The sequence below is a fragment of the Sphaeramia orbicularis genome, chromosome 16, assembly GCF_902148855.1.
Source record: "Sphaeramia orbicularis chromosome 16, fSphaOr1.1, whole genome shotgun sequence".
In the NCBI taxonomy this organism is placed as follows: Eukaryota; Metazoa; Chordata; class Actinopteri; order Kurtiformes; family Apogonidae; genus Sphaeramia; species Sphaeramia orbicularis.
Window position 1 is genome coordinate 9,783,452 of NC_043972.1, and position 18,824 is coordinate 9,802,275.

At 37.5% G+C, this 18,824-nt stretch overlaps 2 protein-coding genes across 9 annotated transcripts in view; one reads left to right on the forward strand and one right to left on the reverse strand.

Moving 5' to 3' along the window:
- Positions 1 to 1,046: 1,046 nt before the first annotated feature.
- Positions 1,047 to 10,482, forward strand: prss35 (serine protease 35). Its single transcript, XM_030159233.1, has 2 exons — positions 1,047 to 1,420; positions 8,111 to 10,482. The coding sequence occupies exon 2, from the start codon at positions 8,130 to 8,132 to the stop codon at positions 9,393 to 9,395; it is 1,266 nt and encodes a 421-aa protein (XP_030015093.1). The 5' UTR covers positions 1,047 to 1,420; positions 8,111 to 8,129; the 3' UTR covers positions 9,396 to 10,482.
- A 2,842-nt stretch (positions 10,483 to 13,324) lies between these two features.
- snap91a (synaptosome associated protein 91a) overlaps positions 13,325 to 18,824 on the reverse strand; it is a 114,815-nt gene continuing 109,315 nt past the window's right edge. For all 8 annotated transcript variants that reach the window (XM_030157099.1, XM_030157100.1, XM_030157102.1 and 5 more), the window contains one exon: positions 13,325 to 15,222. The gene's annotated coding sequence lies outside the window, so the exon portion shown is untranslated. The remainder of the gene's footprint in view (positions 15,223 to 18,824) is intronic.

Consider the following 18,824-nt stretch of genomic DNA (forward strand, 5'->3'; position numbering starts at 1 on the left):
TGTATTGCATGTATCTAATTGTATACATCAGGTTTTTGTAGGAAAAAAAATATCACTGATCATGTAGAGGGCTTCAAAACTCATGTCTCAAATATGATACGTTTGGCATTATAGGGTTAACTCACTGATCATGTAGATGTTCATAAAAATTGAAGGTCATTATATCAAAAACTATTTTCTTTTACTAAAAAAGGGACTTTTTCAGACAGTATCTCCATCCACTGTCATTTATCAGACTCCTTTCCTTAGGGATTTATCAGCATTTATTAGATTTCAGTCTGAGCATTTTGCATTTTTTCAGTGAAAATCAGGTATTTTCTACTGTAGATGATTGGGGCCCCTGGGAAAAAAATTTAAAAATTAAGGTCCAATATATTTTTTTATTATTATTCTGAATAAAAAAGTCAGAATTCTGAGAAAAAAAGTCCAACTTTTAATGAACTCATTAAAAGTTTTATTAGAATTAATGACATTCTTGTGGTTCAAACACGTTCTGTAGATGAAATCAAAGTAAAAAGTCTAACTTTTTTCTCCAGGAAAAATAGCTTCATAAAAAAAAATAAAAAAATTCAATTGCATTGTTTTTTTCATACCTAAAGAAGAATAAAAATCAGTTTGTTTGTTTGTTTGTTTCACCCCTTGTGGCTATTGTTTTTCTTTTTGTTTGTTTGTTTTTGCTTATTGTTTTTTGTTTGTTTGTTTCTGGTGACTTGTAGTTTCTTGTTGTTGTGATTTTGTAAGTAGAAATAAAAATGATATATTTTTTAATTTTTAATTTTTTTCTTAAAGAAGAATAAAAACACTCAGGAAAGAAATCTTGACTAAGGTTCTCATAATTCATGCATGAAAGGGTTAAAAGTATGAATCCCAGTATTTTTGCAGGTAGTGGAGGTTCAAATGTGTGTTTTTTTTCCTCCTGAATAGAAGAAAATGCTGCAGATGTTGAGTCTCTCATGTGTGTGACTGGAGCCGCCTTCATGTATTGTGCAGATCAGTGGAACTAATGCCTCCTCTGTTCCATTCTCTGGTCCTTTCAGTGCGCATCACCTCCTCAATGCGCCTCTGACTTCAGCCAGTCCAGCCTCTGGTTCGGGTTCTGGCTCTGGCCCCACCCCATATGTGAACAGCTTTTGTCACAAGTGAAAAAAAAAAAGTTCTTTTCAGATTTTTTTCCTCCTCTTCCCCCTCCTTTCCTCCTCAGCATCAAGTGCAGCCCGAGCGGCGCGTCCCGGCCGGACTTTCTCCACAGTCAGAGAAGGAGCGATGCGGACACGGAGCCGTGGTGCTGCTGGTACCGGTCCGTCTGGGATGCACTGAGCCATCCGCCTGGTTCTGTTCGGATCATACCTCTGTGTCTGTGGGGAAAAAACACAAACAATACACTGCGGATTTGGCTGATCCATCAATCGGATGCAAGCAGGTATTAAACCCTCAAACATAACCCGATTATTTAACTGACATTTGGGATTATTATTTTTTTTTTTAAAGCTTTTTTTCATGGTCGATACATTTATTGATCATTTTTCTTCATGTGAACCACCAAGTTTTCTGCTTTTACTGTTTAAAGCTGATGGTTTTAATTGCATCTACATGAGCTGACTGTGCGTCTTTTTGCAGTTTCTGTGCACATGTGCAGCTGCAGATGCGTTTTTTTCTTATTTAATTGTGTAATTTTTGGAGTATGATCGTTATTATTAGGCTTGATATGAGTGTGATCTTCACTTTTTATAAACTTTATGAGAATTAACAGTCACTTTAGGTAAAGTTTCATAAACTAACTTGACTCTTTCCTTTTGGTTTTTGCGTTTTTACGCATCATTTCCAGTTTTAACCTGATGATGCTTTGGTGGTTTTATATCACAGAGGAGCTGATCTACCTATTAGTTTAATTTTATTGTGAAAATAGGTCAAAATAGATGAAATGCGCCTTTTTTTCCCTTCATAAACCTGTCAATTAACCCTCACTTTAGATAAAGTTTCATAAACTAACCTAACTTTTTCACTTTGGTTTTTGCGTTTTTACGCATCATTTCCAGTTTTAACCTGATGATGCTTTAGTTTTTTTATATCACAGAGGAGCTGATCTACCTATTAGTTTATTTTTTGGGTGAAAATAGGTCAAAATAGTTGAAATGCGCCTTTTTTTCTTCTTAAACCTGCTCTTCAACTACACTCTGGCTCATTCTGTGCGTTTTACATGCAGGGACTTTGCTCTCTAGCGCCACCCTCTGGTGATATTATGTCCGTGGGATGCAGAGGGCACAGATTTGTTGGGTTTAATTCAATGGAAAATAGTTGCCTTCAGATGACAGAGGGCCATCATGGCAGCCTATCAGTTTCCACTCTATGCTGAATAATTACAGGCTTTCTTCTGTTATGTCTGCGTCTGGCGCTGGGAGTGTGAAGCTGAGCAGAAACTAAGGCTCAGTTTTGGATTTTCATTTATTGAGTCTGTTTTACAGCTCTTGCGGGCTTGTATTTTATGACATTCTGTGCCAGACTGGGTAAATGTCGGCCACTGGGAATGCTTTATTGGACACTGTTTGGCAAAAATGTGTCCGATTCTGGGATGACAATGAACTCATCGACTGTCAAACAAACCTGGGAGTGAAAGGCCAGACTCTGGAGCTGCACCATAAAAGGGGATTTGGAAGCTGGATGGGTTTATAATATCCCTGAGATTCATGATGAGTTACTGACATGGTCCGCAGGTGATACCAAACATGCAATGAGGGAGTTCTCCCACTTATCCGGGTCTGCTGGGAGTTTAACGGAGCGTGGCAGTATCTCGTTTTCACGCTGCTCTAACGTCTAATTGGAAGAGAATGTGCTGTCAGTTCCCCTGCCAGTCCAGGCCGTCCCCCATAGGTTTGACCTCCAGCTGGATCCTGGTCTGTCACACACCATTTAGAGCAGGGGGGGGTAAACATAGGGTCCGTGGGCCAAAACTGGACCGCCTAAGGATCCAATCCAGCCCATGGGATGAATGTGTGAAATACAAAATTGACACTTAAGATATTAAGAGTCAAAAGTTCTAAGTCATTTTAGTTTAAGAGCCACATCCACAACACACTGCAAAAATCTAAATCTTACCGAGTGTATTCAACAATTTCATTCATTTCAACAACGTTTGTGCGAAGATAGTTCGTATTGTGAACGCCTTCATGCAACTTTACATTTTCACAGTAAAATAAACACAAACATTTACAGTTATCATTACTTATAGATTATTATGATAGTATTTTTCTCATCCAAAGCACATGAGATTAAATTGCACTGAAAAAAATCTAAATCTTACCAAATTTATTTATCTTAGTGGGTGCTTTCCCTCTGCTGTTGGAAGCCTCTAAATCATTGGTGTTGAACTCATATAAGTGCGAAAGCCACATTCAGCCTGATATGATCTCAAAGGAGTAAAAAAAAATAGCATGATAACCTAAAAAATGACAACTCCAAACTTTTCTGTATGTTTTAGAGTTAAAAAAGTAAAATCATGTTATAAAAATGTGAATAATCTGTACAACCATAACAACCTGAGGGAAAATAAGCGCAATTTCAACAATGTTTGTGCAAAGATAGTTCGTATTGTGAACGCCTTTGTGTAATTTTACTTTTTCACAGTAACATAAAGACAAACATTTTTAATCATCAATACTTATAGATTATTATGATAGTATTTTTTCTGATCCAATGCACATGTGATTAAATTACACTGGAAAAAAATCCAAATCTTACCAAATGTATTTATCTTATCACACTTAAAATACGACATAATCACCTAAAGAGTAACTTTTCAGTGAGATATAAGAACTGATTTTTAGACAATAGATCTGGAAAATCTTATCTAAAGAAATCTTATATAATATTAATTTTCACTTGTTTTTTGCTTAATTCAAGATTTTTTTTTTCTTTTTTTTTTTTTTGCTAAATTCAAGCAAAAAAAAATCTGCCAATGGAACAAGTGAAGATTTATTGAAATACGATATTCCAAGATCTGTTGTCTAAAAATAAGGTTTTATATCTCACTGAAAAGTTACTCTTTAGGTGATTATGTCTTATTTTAAGTGTGATGAGATAAATACACTTGGTAAGATTTTGATTTTTTTTTTTCCAGTGCAATTTAATCTCATGTGCATTGAATCAGAAAATACTATCATAATAATCTAAAAGTAATGACAACTCTAAATTTTTGTCTTTATTTTACTGTGAAAAAGTAAGATTACATGACGGCGTTTACAAAATGAACTATCTTTGCACAAAAAATGTTGAAATTGCGCTTATTTTTCATCAGGTTGTAGACGGTTGTACAGATTATTCACATTTTCATAACATGATTTAACTTTTTTTTAACTCGAAAACATACAGAAAAGTTTGGACTTGTCATTATTATTTAGGTTATCATGCTATTTTTTTTTTACTCTTCTGAGATCATATCAGGCTGAAAGTGACCCTTGCACTTAAATGAGTTTGACACCGATGATTTAGAGGCTTCCAACAGCAGAGCAAAAGCACCCATTGTGGTTTTTTTTCACACTGGACTCCTGTTTGAGATTAACATTTGGATTCACACTGCTGCTGCTGCTGTAACACTCATCATCCAAATGACTTTCTCTCCTTGTGCTCGGAAAACAAGGAGCGTGACTTCATCGCCGCAGCCCTGCTGACGAAATCAGACTTTGCTACTTAAGAGACGGTCTGCTGAATCTATTAAAAATTACCCAAATTGTAATTTTCTTCATGGAGTTATCAGGATTACTGGCAGTATGGCAGCTCCACCGTCTGCAGCCTGCACATTCTCTACTGTATGTTTTATGGCGTTTGAATGCATGCGAAGGGAAACCAGATATGGTCATTATTGCAATAGAAGGTTAACCATTGTGGCAAACCTCCAAGCCACTGTCTCAGCCCATTCAGAGGATCAGGGTTCATCCTCTTCTCCTCACTGGCCACAGCCTCCAGCCAGACTCAGAGGATATAAATCTGCCCCCAACCACACAGCTAATACTCCACCGCAGGGAAATGCTTCGGGATCTCGAGAACATTTGAAGGAGCGTGCTACGAACTTTTTCTGCAAACCCCAGCATCTTGACAAACGGTGCTTAGGAGATCTAGACTGAGTGTGTTGTGGTCTGACAGACTGCTGAGGAGGTGTGGAATGTTCTGGACAACACTGCCTCCTTGTGGATGTAAAAAACACATTGATCTAGAGGTTGGAATGAGTGGAGGATTGTCCTAAATCAGGGAAATTTGGACTTGTAGGTAAAGAAAAGTATGACTAAAAAAATAATTTAAAGCGAAATGAAGATTAAAAACGTTGAATGAAGAACTTGAACTAAATTTAATTAAAGCTGCAAATGAAACAGCTTATTTTTGCATGGTGGTTGTGATATTTACAGAAGAATAAAAATGATTTTGCATTTGATTATGAAACCTTTACGAATAATAATAATAATGAGGTTGTGCATTCTTTCATTCCACATTTTCATCATCTGTGGTCAATAATTTCCTCATAAACGCTTGAATGAACAGTGACACTAAAACCAAAGCTAGTGAAATCCAATCCAACTTTATTTGTAAAGCACTTTAAAACAATCACAGTGGAGCGAAGTGCTGTACAGAAGAATAAATACAACCAAAATAACAGAATAAAAATACAAGAATTGATTAAAAAAAAAAAAAAAAAAAAAACATAAAAAGTTGTACAATTTAAAAACAACAAAAAAATAAAAAACAATAAACTAGTACCAAATAAAACAACAGAATAAAAAAAATACCTTCAAACATCTCACACGGTTTCAAAAGCCAAGAAGAAAAGATGGGTTTTAAGAAGGGATTTAAAAACAGGCAGAGAGATCAAATTAAAAGTGAAGATGTGATTTATATCCTCATAAAACCATTAAAAGTCAACCTGAAACATTAAATTAAAGTGCTTCAAACTGATTAAAGCTGCAGTCGGCAAAAAAAAAAAAAGGGCTATGTAATAATGACATCATCTCTGTCCGATCACAGACTGTATTTAACAATAAATACAGTCATCTGTTTTGTGCCACTTTGGAACAAAGAAGCTAAAATATCCCAGTTAATAGAGCTGCGATGTTCCTTTACTGATTGGTCATTACAGATGTCAACCTTCCACCCGTTTCCGCACGAACAGCTGTGATTGGCTGACATCTCAAAGTTAAGTTTCCTCCCTGAATCCTTGAATTGCAAAATGACAAAAGCTTTTTTTTTTTTTGACCAAATGATGCTAAAAATGTCACCTACTTAGCTCTTAACCCTTAAATGTATGAGTGTCTGGACCCTACGCTCTTCCATAAATGGCTCAAAAATGTTAAAATCTGTGTTTTTATACCATGTTTGTCATTTTCTCGTGTTAAAAACGTCCTCCCACATCCACAAAAGAATGGCTTCATGTCTGAAATATTTGTTATTTTTCATTAAAAAAAAAATTTCAAAATGTTATACTGTATACAGTATATAATATACAGTATAGGCCCCGTATTTAACAGTAATAGAACAGTGTGAGTCCTTTGGTTTTGCTGTTGCATGAATCAAAGTTTCAGATGTAATTCCACTGTAAATGAATGGAGCTCATTTTGACCCACCTATGGGAGCTATGGGTAGTAATACAAAAACTACAATTTTATAAAATCTATAAAAGGTAAGTTAAAAATTTAAATGGCATGATGTCAATAGCATGTTTTTTTGTGGAATATGTGGAATATGAAATAATAACAACTTTTTATTATCGGAAGAAAACAACTTCACTGTGTCATTTTGACCCACTTCAACATCTAAGGGTTAAGGTTCCTCAACTCAACTCAACTCTATTTATAAAGCACTTTAAAGCTGTGTACGACGTTCATCACCAATTTTTCATCAAGTCTGTATAACCTGAGTGATAGCCTAGGTATCACAAATCCGCACCTGAATCACTCTCCTCACGATGAACAACTTGGAAGTGTACTCCATCACAAACAGTCTATTTGTTTACATTCCAAACCGAAACCTAAATGAAACCATCACTTGGGTTTTTTCAGCATTTCCACGCAGCCGCTGTAGAAAGAGGCAATAAAGTCGTTTCTGTGTTTGTTTCCACTGTGGCTGCATGGAAATGTCGAAAAAACCAGAGTGACGGTTTTGTTGGGGTTTTACAGATTTGATGAAAAACTGGTGGTAAGCGTCATACACAACTTTAAAAACAACACAAAGTGCTTTACACAGATACAGAAGCGCAGACCTCCACCAAGGCATTTTAATCATTTGTTCCTAGTGCCAGTAACATTTCCTGAAAATTTCATCAAAATCCTTCCTTAACTTTTGGAGTTATCTTGCTAACAGACAAACAAACAGGTAGGAGGTTACAATAAAAGTATTATACATTAACCCTTTCATGCATGAATTATGAGAACCTTAGTTGAGTGTTTTTTCCTGAGTGTTTTTATTCCTCTTTAGCCATGAAAAAAAACAATGCGATTGACATTTTTTTATGAACCCATTTTTCATAGAGTTACAAAAATGTCCACTCAGCTGGACACCAATGTTTGAAGCAAAAAAACATGTATTTAAAACCCATCATCAGAAAGTGATAAACTGTGTGAAAACTATGAAATAAAAACATTTTTCATGCAGCTAATCTGATGTTTTCTCACATTTTAACATACTCTAATGCTAGTTATTACTAACTTCATGCAGACAACATGCAAAAAAAAAACCTCTTTTTGGTTAAGAAAACTGTTGATCACAGTCTAATAACAATTAGCAATTGATTTAACACGTTACTGCAGGTTTATCAACCTGATCTGCAAAGTTACAATAATGGTATGAATTACAATGCATTATGGGGTGATTCATAAGCGTCCACTGTGTCGGCTGATGTGGAACTAAAACAACAAAACCCATGAATACATAAGACAAGAGCTGGAGAATAACTGTCCACTGTAGTGACCAGTATGCATGAAAGGGTTAAAACCAAAAAAAAAACAACCTCTCAGACTGAGTTAAAACATACTTTTTCTCTTTAGGTTTTCAGAGAGCATTTAAAAACATAGCTCTAGTCTGTTCCTGTATCTTCTCTGTTGCTAATGATGATGTGTTGGTTCCATTTCAGAGCCAGGCCCGACTTAACAATGGGCCCCATACCCTTGTGCGTCCTGGTCCTGATGACGGCGTTGGCTGTGGCAGCGGCGGTGGACAACGCGGCTGATGACGAGTACACCTGGCCGCAGTGGAAGGTTCCTCTGGTGCGGAAAAGGCGCACGGTGCTGCTGAGCTCCCCCGACTTCTCCGCCCCACCCCAGCAGGAGCTAAGCGGCACCTGCGGGATCGAATGCCAGCGCCGCCTCCCCGCCCCCTCCCTGGACGACGTGGAGGAGTTTCTGTCTTATGAGACGGTTTATGAGAACGGCACGCGTACCTTCACCTCCGTCTCGGTTCAGGGTCTTAATGAGGTGGTGTCCTGGTCTAGAAACACCACCTCTCCTTCTCGTCAGAAGAGGGAGGTGTACGGCACTGACACCCGCTTCACCATCTCCGATAAGCAGTACTCCACCAAGTACCCCTTCTCCACCTCGGTGAAGATCTCCACTGGGTGTTCCGGAGTTCTGGTGTCGCCCAAACATGTGCTGACGGCCGCTCACTGCATCCACGACGGGAAGGATTATCTAGACGGAGCGCAGAAGCTACGAGTTGGAATTCTGAAAGAAAAATCCAGACGAGGGAAAGGAGGCAAAGGGCGAGGAGGGCGAGGAAAAGGCCGGAGGAGGAAGGGGGAAAAACCTCAAGAGGAAGCGCCCGAACAGGAGGAGAACAACGGGAAAGGGGAGCGGAAAGGGAAAGGGAAAGGCAGGAAGAGCCGGAGTCGACGCAGCACCGAGGTGGAGAAACCGTCCTTCAGGTGGACCCGGGTCAAGAAGACCCAGGTGCCCAAAGGTTGGTTCAAAGGCGTGTCCGAGGGCCTGGCTGCGGATTACGACTACGCCGTCCTGGAGCTGAAGAAAGCCCCGAAGGTCAAGCACATGGACCTCGGCGTCATCCCGTCGATCAAGAAACTTCCCGCCGGGAGGATCCACTTCTCCGGCTTTGACGACGACCGGCCCGGGAACCTGGTTTACCGCTTCTGCTCCGTGTCCGAGGAGTCCAACGACCTGCTCTACCAGTACTGCGACGCCAAACCGGGCTCCAGCGGCTCCGGCGTCTACATCCGCCTCAAAGAACCCGGCAAAAAGAAGTGGAAGAGGAAGATCATCGGGATCTTCTCGGGTCACCAGTGGGTAGACGTGACCGGGGATGGGATGCAGCAGGATTACAACGTAGCAGTGAGGATAACGCCGCTCAAATACGCCCAGATCTGCAACTGGGTTCACGGGGACTCCAGCGAGTGCCAAGTAGCCTAAAACCACACCGGACCCCCCTACCGCCCCCCAAGCCCATTCGTCCACTTCCCACTTCTCTTTGACACCAACCAGGGGCCCGTCGACTGCCTCCTTTTCACGCCTTCCTGTCCGACCCTGAACCCCCCATCGGCTCCTGCTACACTGATCTAAACCCACAAAGACTCGGTGTCGACACATTTCTGTCGTCGACACATCCAGAGAACTGTGGCTCTGCAGCTTTTCTAATTTATTTGCTAAAAAAAAAAAAAAAACATCGAAAAATATGTAATGTATGTATTTACAGATCAGTCAGATCCTCATCGTGTCCTATTTAGACATTTTTTATTTGACTTTTGGACAAAATTTTGACAAGTGCGTATATTCAGATCTTTTTTTTAATGTGAGAAAAGCCTTGGTACATTTGTGTTATATAACATTAAGGCTTCTATAGCAAATTTAACATATTTCAGGTGTTTTGCACCACTGTAAAAAGAACGAACCAGTATTGGATTTGACAAAAGACCCAGAAAAAGTCAATGTAACTTGTGTTTTATGAGCTATACAGAGAAAGCATTAACTGGTGTTTTGCATTGTGTATATCTAGAACATTGAGGTTTTTTTACAACTACCTTTTAAAATAAGAGTATTGTTTCCTGTTTTACTAGAGAAAGGCTCCTCTCGGATCCTAAATAGATGTTTTACCCTTTTTTTTTTCTCTCTGTTCTTGCAACGCAGTGAAATGTGGTTTCATTGTTGTGCACATAATTATATCGGTGCTTTTCCAGAAAACGTGGTGCTAATTTATGGAATTGTAAACTTTTTTTTTTTTTTTTTTTTTTAACAGGGGTGGGAAATTTCTCGGAATATATTTTGAAAGCCTTGTACTGTAACTGTTAATGTGAGGCTACATATGGGACTGAACCATTCTGCAGTTTTACTTGAGCTGTTTAGATTCGTCTACGAAAAAAAGTCACATTGTTCATTCATTTTAATCTGGATTGTGATATTTTTTACCTTTTCGTGTTGCTAATATTTCTCAATTTGATGGAAAATACATGAAATTCTTGATGCAGATTGAGAACAACCAACCATTAAACCAAGATTACTACTTGTGTGGGTGTTTGTGATAAAAACAAAATCTGTTTTACTTTATTAAAAGTGGGGTTTGGGAGGTGGAACAGATAAGTAATGGAATCAGATACTCAAAGGGTCATTAAATATGAATTTGTTTGGCCCCAAATTAAACTATTTTCGGGTCATTTGTGCATTTAATACTGCATTCTGAGGTGTTTAACAGTGGATGACATTACAAACTGTAATGCACAAGGTCCATGTCTGAACTTTTCTGCATTTTTACCTCATTGTTTTGGTTTGACTTGACTATAAATTTACTCATTTGGCTCGTCTCTCTTTATTTTACATTAACAGGAAGCTTGTTTTAGAGGAAAACTGACATAAAAACTGATTTATAACTGATTTATTTTTATTTTTTAGACATTTTCAAAGACGCCAAATACTCCTGTGCAGAAATTTGCTTTTGTTCACTAACAGCTGTAAAAGTTGATAAAATTCCAGCTTGATGCACATCTTCTGAACATGCTCCAAATAATTGTGTAGGTTTATATGTAGTTCAGTTAGTTTTGAGTCCATTATTTTCGTATAATTTGATAATATGACTTTATTCAGGAAGAATCACCATGAAAAGGAGTACAAGCTTTGGTCACGATGTGGATTAATCTGATTAAAATGACCTGAATGGAATTTCTTTAACTTTTAAACAACTACAAATATTTTTCTAGCAATTTTCCCCTCCACAAGAGATTTATCAGCATTTTATCCTCAGCATGTTGGATTTTTCACTGAAAATCAGGTATTTTCCTATATTTAATTCATGGATCAGACATTCATAAAAGCTTAATCATATCACAAAAAAGAAAACTGAAGAAAAAGTGACTATTTCAGCAAAATATGTCATTAATTGGGTTTATTGTTGAATCAGTGTTGCAGTAGATGACAGTGTTTCCACATTTACTTTTGTGGTGACTTCCAAATGAACTCTTTCTCCACATTTAACCTTTTCTAAGCTTTTTATCACCTATTATTTTATCATTATCATTTCCATTTTTCACCGAAACTCAGGTATTTTCTTATATTTAATTAACTGATAATGTATGTGCTCCTTAGTAAACTCAAAGGTGAGTCAATCAAAACAAACAAAACTGAAGAAGTGTTTTTTTTTCAACAAAACATATAATTAACAAGTGTGTCCATCCACTGTCATTGATCCAACTCCATTGGTTTTACTGGCGAATCAATGCTGTAGAAGAGGATGGTGTTTCCACGGTAACTACAGAGCCTCTGAACGTCCAAATGGGTCATATCTGATGACCATGAAAAGATGAAGAACTGTATTTTACACCAATTATTTAAAAGTATTGATCAGATTAGTGGATCAGCAGGTATTAGACATGTTAGATCAGTGGATGTTTTTGGTCTCTGGTGGATGTTTGGGTCTTTATGGGTTAAAGCATAATAAACAAAAACTGTAAATAAGATATATAACGGTAACATGAACCCAAGTTTGATGACGATTCACACATAGAAACGGGAATTAGTTTTTAATCATAAATAAAGCTGATTATTGTGAGCCAAGTAATCAATTGTTTTTATAGGATCCTGCACCATAAACCATCTACATATTATTTATTTAACCTTTAAAGACCTCAGACTATTTTTGTGGGGACTTCCATATATGTTTGTTCTCCGCATTCAACATTTTCTAAGTGATTTATCTACATGTATTATAGTACTATTCTCTGGATTTTTCAGTGAAAATCAGTTTTTTTCCTATATTTAATTTACTGATCGTGTAGATGTTCATTAAAAAAAAAAAAAACACAGAAAAAACACACAGAGGCTTTATTATTGACTTTAAGGCGTAAATAGATTTGAACATCATCTGCAAAACAATGAAATTGGATGTTGTGATTTCTAAAAATGGAACCCAGGGACAGCACATGCAAAGAAAACAGGATCCAGAATAGAACCCTGAGGCACCCCAAAGCCTTCAAATTCAACTGTGTTAACTGGTGCAAACTGTATTTTAAGCAAATGTTTTAAATGTAGTGATCAGATTAATGGATCAACAGGTATTAGACATGTTCAATCAGTGGATGTTTTTAGTCACTGGTGGATGTTTGGGTCTTTATGGGTTAAAGCATAACAAATAAAAACTGTAAATCAGATATAGAACGATAAAATGAACCCACGTTTGATGAGGATTCACACATAGAAACTAGAATTAACTTCAAATTATAAATAAAGCTGGTTATCATGAACTCACTAATCAATTGTTTTTATAGGAACCTGCACCATAAACCATCTAAATATTATTTATTTAATCTTTAAAGACCTAGAACTATTTTTGTGGGGACTTTCATATATGTTTTTTCTCCCCATTCAACATTTTTGATTTTATCACCATGTATTATAGTACAATTCTCTGGATTTTTCAGTGAAAATCAGGGTTTTTCCTATATTTATTTTACTGATCATGTACATGTTCGTTAAAGCTCAGAGTAGAAAAACAGAACAAACACGGAGAGGCTTTATCATTGACTTTAAGGGGTAAGTAGATTTGAACATCATCTGCAAAACAATGAAATTGGATGTTGTGATTTCTAAAAATGGAACCCAGGGGCAGCATATACAAAGAAAACAGGATCCAGAATAGAACCTTGAGGTACGCCAAAGCCTCCAATTTCAACTGTATTAATTGGTGTAAACTGTATTTTACACACATTTTTTTACATTTATTGATCGGATTAGTAGATCAGCAGGTATTAGACATGTTAAATCAGTGGTTGTTTTTGGTCACCGGTGGATTTTTGAGTCTTTGAGGGTTAATCACTGATGTTTTGTGAGAATGAAGACAAAGCACTTCAGTAGAATTTCAATCCGTCATTGATTTATTGCATCTCAAAGGTCTTACATGCACAGGGGACAGGGCCATTGTAATTAAAATAAATTTACAACTAAAGAAAAATACAATTTTAATTCTTGTAAAATGTTCATAATATCCTACCATTTTCTCTGAATCACGTTGGATTCTCACAACCAGCCACTGAAATGTCAACACACAAATTACGCTTCATAACTCAGTGTTTTTTTTTTTTTAGACACAGGACGGAGATGTTGGAAATCTGTCCAAAAAGTCGCGTCGACACTAACAACATACTGATTTCACGGCGGGAACGTAACAATGCTTTTAGCTAAGTACATTTACAGAGGCCTCCCGTGAAGTTCTTACGCTGTGCACATCACGCTCATGCGGCCGGTGACGATGGGGTCAAAGGTCAGCGATGATCAGATGAAGGTTATGCTCAGACACAAATCAAATATGATTTTTTTTTGGTTGTTGTTTCTGCACGGTCGAAGCTAAACGGACACATGCACTCTCTGATTTGATTTCCATTTTGGTTTTAAAGCAGCTGGTTCTTTTCTTATTTGTAAAAGCAGGGGGTGCCAAAAACACCTTTTTGCTTTCCCAGCATGCATCTGTCTACTTAATTTAGACGCTAGTTTCAATTTGATGTGTCTGAACATGAATTTGGCATGAAAAGGGAACATCTTTTCATAATAAACATAATACCATACTGACCCGGTCATAGTTAGAATGAAAGCACAAGCAACGATAATAAAAACCAGAGAAGTATTCATGTAGACATATCCAGCTGGTAAATGTCTATATTGCAGGTAGATACTTGTACAGACGTTTGGACAGTTATATCAGGGACGGTTCTGTTCAGTTGTGATGAGTTACTGAAGTACTTTTTATGGAAGTTAGTTGTAAGATATGTTCGTTGATAGCAATGTCAGCAAATATCAACAGCGGGACTATTCTACAGTAGAAGAAACAGAACATATACATAACATGGGACAAAAAAAGAAAGAAAAATACATACAAAAAAATAAACCACCAAGTAAAAAAAAAAAAAAAAAAAAAAAAAAAAGCAACAAAAAGGATCACTTGCTGGTCTGGAAATGATTTAGAAGCCCATAGATGTGGTGGGTTTATACAGTATATCAATCATATATTCATATTTGTTTCCAAATACTTTCAAACGATGACAGGAAACAGAAGGTTTTACTCACACGACTTCGTACAATTTCATGTCAGAGTCACATTTATATTCTCTTCAACAGACGTACAGAATAGAGACGAAATCCTCGGATTGGATTGAAATCTATGTACATGAAAAAGAGGACCTTCCTGTAAACAGCACACGACAAGTTTCTCCAAAATCTACTGGGGCTTCGTTCACCACTCCCATCCAATCAGAGTGGGACAAAGAAGAAGAGCTCCGCCCCTTTATGTACAGAGGCGGGGGCAGATAGAGGGGGTGGTTGGGGTTGGGGTAGGGGGGTGGAGCTCAGGACGACAAAGCACATCCATCATTCAACTCAACACTAGAAATTAACCTAAACACATATGCCTTCACTTCCTCTTCACGTATTTTTGTGGAGCTTTTTATTTTTTTGGAGGTTTTATGTGATTTTGTTTAGACAAAAAGATTAGTACATCTACATTAGCACACGCTTGAGTTTTTTTTTTTTTTTTTTTTTTAAATCTTCTCATATATATTTATATATATTTAATCCGCTATGGTTCACTTTCACAGTTTGTGCTACGACATCACACAGGAAGAGGGCGGGGCATGGACGAAAGGGGCGGAGAAAAGAGGCTTCTAGAAGGTTAAGTAGCTGAACAGGAGGGCGAAGGGGTGGCTGCTGGCATCCGGAGATGTTGACAGACACCAGGCAAACGGTGAAAGGGCCCTGAAACCAGCTGAAAGACACAAAACACAGCCACATGTCAACACCAGACAGTAGTGATAAGTAGATGAGGCGTCACGAAGCGTTTCGACACATTGCCAAACTGTATTGATACTGTGTCGATACTGTGTCACTGAATACTGACACCTGCTGGACCTTCAAAATCCCTACAGGCAACCCAGTTGACAGACTCAGCTGACACTGATCTGATGACCTAGTACAGGGTGACACAAAAAAACGGGAACTTTTTAACAATCCAATAAAACTAAGAGTGATGGAAGAAAAATATTTCATTCATAGTAATTGAAACCTTAAAACATGCCGTTTAAGAAACAATGATGGAATTTTCATTTTTTTTAAAATTACAGGGTGACCCAAAAAAAACGGTAATTTTTGAAGTGCGTATTGGCAGACATGAGCAAGTGGCAGCACTGTGAGACAGTGACCTTGAGCAAGTAAACACCCCCCCATTTTAGTAACCATTGGCGGCTGTGCGAGAATTGTTCGGTAACCGTGTGATCTCAAGATTCGGTAACGTTCCCTGGCCCCCTAGATCGCCGTCCGTTGTGATTTTTTCTTGTGGGGCTATCTCAAGAGTAAAGTGTACACGACTCGACCAAGAACTCTGGATGAGTTAAAACAGAGAATTCAGGATGAAATTCACAGTATCCCAGCTGAGATGTTGCAGCGGTCAATGAGGAATCTCAACAGCAGATTTCAAGAATGCATTCATACAGGAGGACGCCATCTACAGGAAGTCATTTTTAAAAAATGAAAATTCCATCATTGTTTCTTAAATGGCATGTTTTAAGGTTTCAATTACTATGAATAAAATATTTTTCTTCTATCACTCTTGGTTTTATTGGATTGTTAAAAAGTTCCTGTTTTGTTGTGTCACCCTGTATATACAATAATATAATTTAAGTCATTGTATCTTATATTGTATTATTTCATATCTTCATTTAAATTTAAAATATCTGATATTTTTAGATACAGTCAATAAATAATGTGAACATGGATCATAACGTGAAAATCTAAGTGAACGTGTTGTGAATGAGGATGCTTGTGGACTGGCATTTTTTTTTTTTTTTTAACAAATTTTTATTTAAAAAAAAAAAGTTTTTCCAACGTTTTGAGCTGGATGGTTAAAAATGAAGTAAAGAATAAATTAATAGGAATTAATTATCAATAAAGCAACTGTGAGTCAGTTGTAGAATGGCTGTATATCTGAGTTTGTCCTGGTGGATCTGGACTTCACTCTCATACCTGGCCCTAGAATGCCTCAGCACTGAGGAGGTGCTTTTGTTTAAACAGGAAAGTTCTGTCCAACAAATGCGACATTTAACCTGCAGAAAATAATATGAATAGTAAACTAAGAGTCACTTTGAAATGAATTTGAATTCAGATAGATCAAGTGGAAACTCTGAGAGGAACAGGATGAAACAACAAGGAAATTAAAACAAATCCCTTATTTTCTGATATCAGATCCAAATGGTCCCACACGGTGGAAACCTTTCTTTTGGCTTGAGGCTGCTCCATAATTCTTGATGAATTTGACGATGAACCGCAAAGATCAGAGGTTCTTTTGGCAGATGCAACCCGTTGACAGATGCGCTTCCTTATTAACACAGTTTGGCGCCTCAGTGTCAGTTCCATAACAGGTCCTGTATCGGTCACGTGACTTTCTTGAAGCGATTCGTGCACCGACACAGGGTTTTGCTCTCTGAGCTCGCTGCATGCGCCGACGCATCGGTGTTGCCGGACCTATCACTACCAGACAGAAAAAACTAGAAAAGCACTCGGAAAGTGCAGACCTCCGCCAAGGCAGGCTTACCCAAGCTAACACCAACCTGTCCCCCCAGAATTTAAGTTTTCAAAGTAATAGTCAGTCCTTTCAGTGGCCAACCCCACTACTTAGAGTTTAACACACATAACAGTACATACGGACGTGACACAACAGTTGTGTGTGTTTTATTTTCAGATTCACCATGTTCACTGCTGTTTGTCCCATTAAATCACATGGGAGCGCTTAGTTTGTTTGGAACTATTCAGGGTTACATGAACCACTTGATCACCGGAGCGGCCACATCAAAGCATGTCATAACTCTTCAAAGGACTCTGGTTGGCTGTGCTGCTCTGTCCCATTCAACCAGCAACTGAACATTTTAGGTAATGGATCCCACGTTTGGACATATTTTCAGCATAGACTACAACCTGGAAGGTGATTTCACTGTTTTTTGCATTTTCAACCCCCAAAAAACACCGTTGCCGTCTGAACAAAAGCCACATCTGATCAAATACAGGGGTTGGACAAAATAATGGAAACACCTTAAAAAATCAACAAAATATAATTTAATATGGTGTAGGTCCGCCTTTTGCGGCAATTACAGCCTCAATTCTCCGAGGTATTGATTCATACAACTTGTGAATTGTTTCCAAAGGAATTTTAAGCCATTCTTCAGTTAGAATACCCTCCAACTCTTTTAGAGACGATGGCGGTGGAAATCGACGTCTTACTTGAATCTCTAAAACTGACCATAAATGCTCAATAATGTTGAGGTCTGGGGACTGTGCCGGCCATATGAGATGCTCAACTTCATTAGAATGTTCCTCATGCCATTTGTTAACAATTCTAGCTGTATGGATTGGGGCATTATCATCTTGAGGTGAAGGTGTTTCCATTATTTTGTCCAACCCCTGTATATTGTCATTTTCACCCCAGAGCGTTGCTGTGTAAACGGAGTCTCAGTGTCCTTTTATTTGGTTCCAACCTGAGACACACCTGTTCGATAACGGTGCCGTCCAATCAGCCTCCTGATAGGACACACCTGTCAGGAGGACGCTCACTAACACAGAGTTCAACTGTGACAGGAACAGGTCTGATACACACAAACCCACCAATAATTAGAGCTAAAACAAAAGCATTTTATATTTTTCCTCTGGGTATAATATGAAAATGATCTCATATGTATTTATTACTAATACATTTACATACTATAGTATAATAAAACACTCATCTGTGTAAATGTGTACAAATCAGTGTCGACTGTGGATGATGTGAACGGAAATCGTACATTTTTACAACTGGAAAAACAGGCTCCAAGTCATCAAGTACATTATATGGACAAAAGTATGTGGACACGTTGAATTCAGCTGTTTCTTTTCTAACAGAGGTCTGGGATACAAAACAATAAAAAATAATGTCAGAATATAGTTTTATATTATGGGATGAATATCATTGCATTGGTTAATTGTTATCTTTGCTTCTAAAATGCCTCAGAGATGATTTTTACTTAATTTCTGTCAACTCTGATTTTTCTTTTCTTTTTTTTTTTATCCATGACTATTATTTTAAATGTTCTACCCCTAAATTTCTAAAATATTTTACATGCTCTGACTAAATAATAATTTTCTACCACATCTAATCATCTATTTTCTTCACATCTCACTGAAAAAGAAAAATCTCCCATTAAACATTAAGGAAATATTGATGATTATAAACTATATGGACAAAAATATTGGGACACATCATGTCTACAGCTGTAAGAATATCCTGTTCATGCTAATCAGACATATAAACATCAATATTATATATTTAAGAATTAATTAAACAAT

What these genes read in the sequence shown, in the direction of transcription:
- prss35 (XM_030159233.1), top strand. Translation starts at nt 8,130, where the DNA reads ATGGGCCCCATACCCTTGTGCGTCCTGGTCCTGATGACGGCGTTGGCT.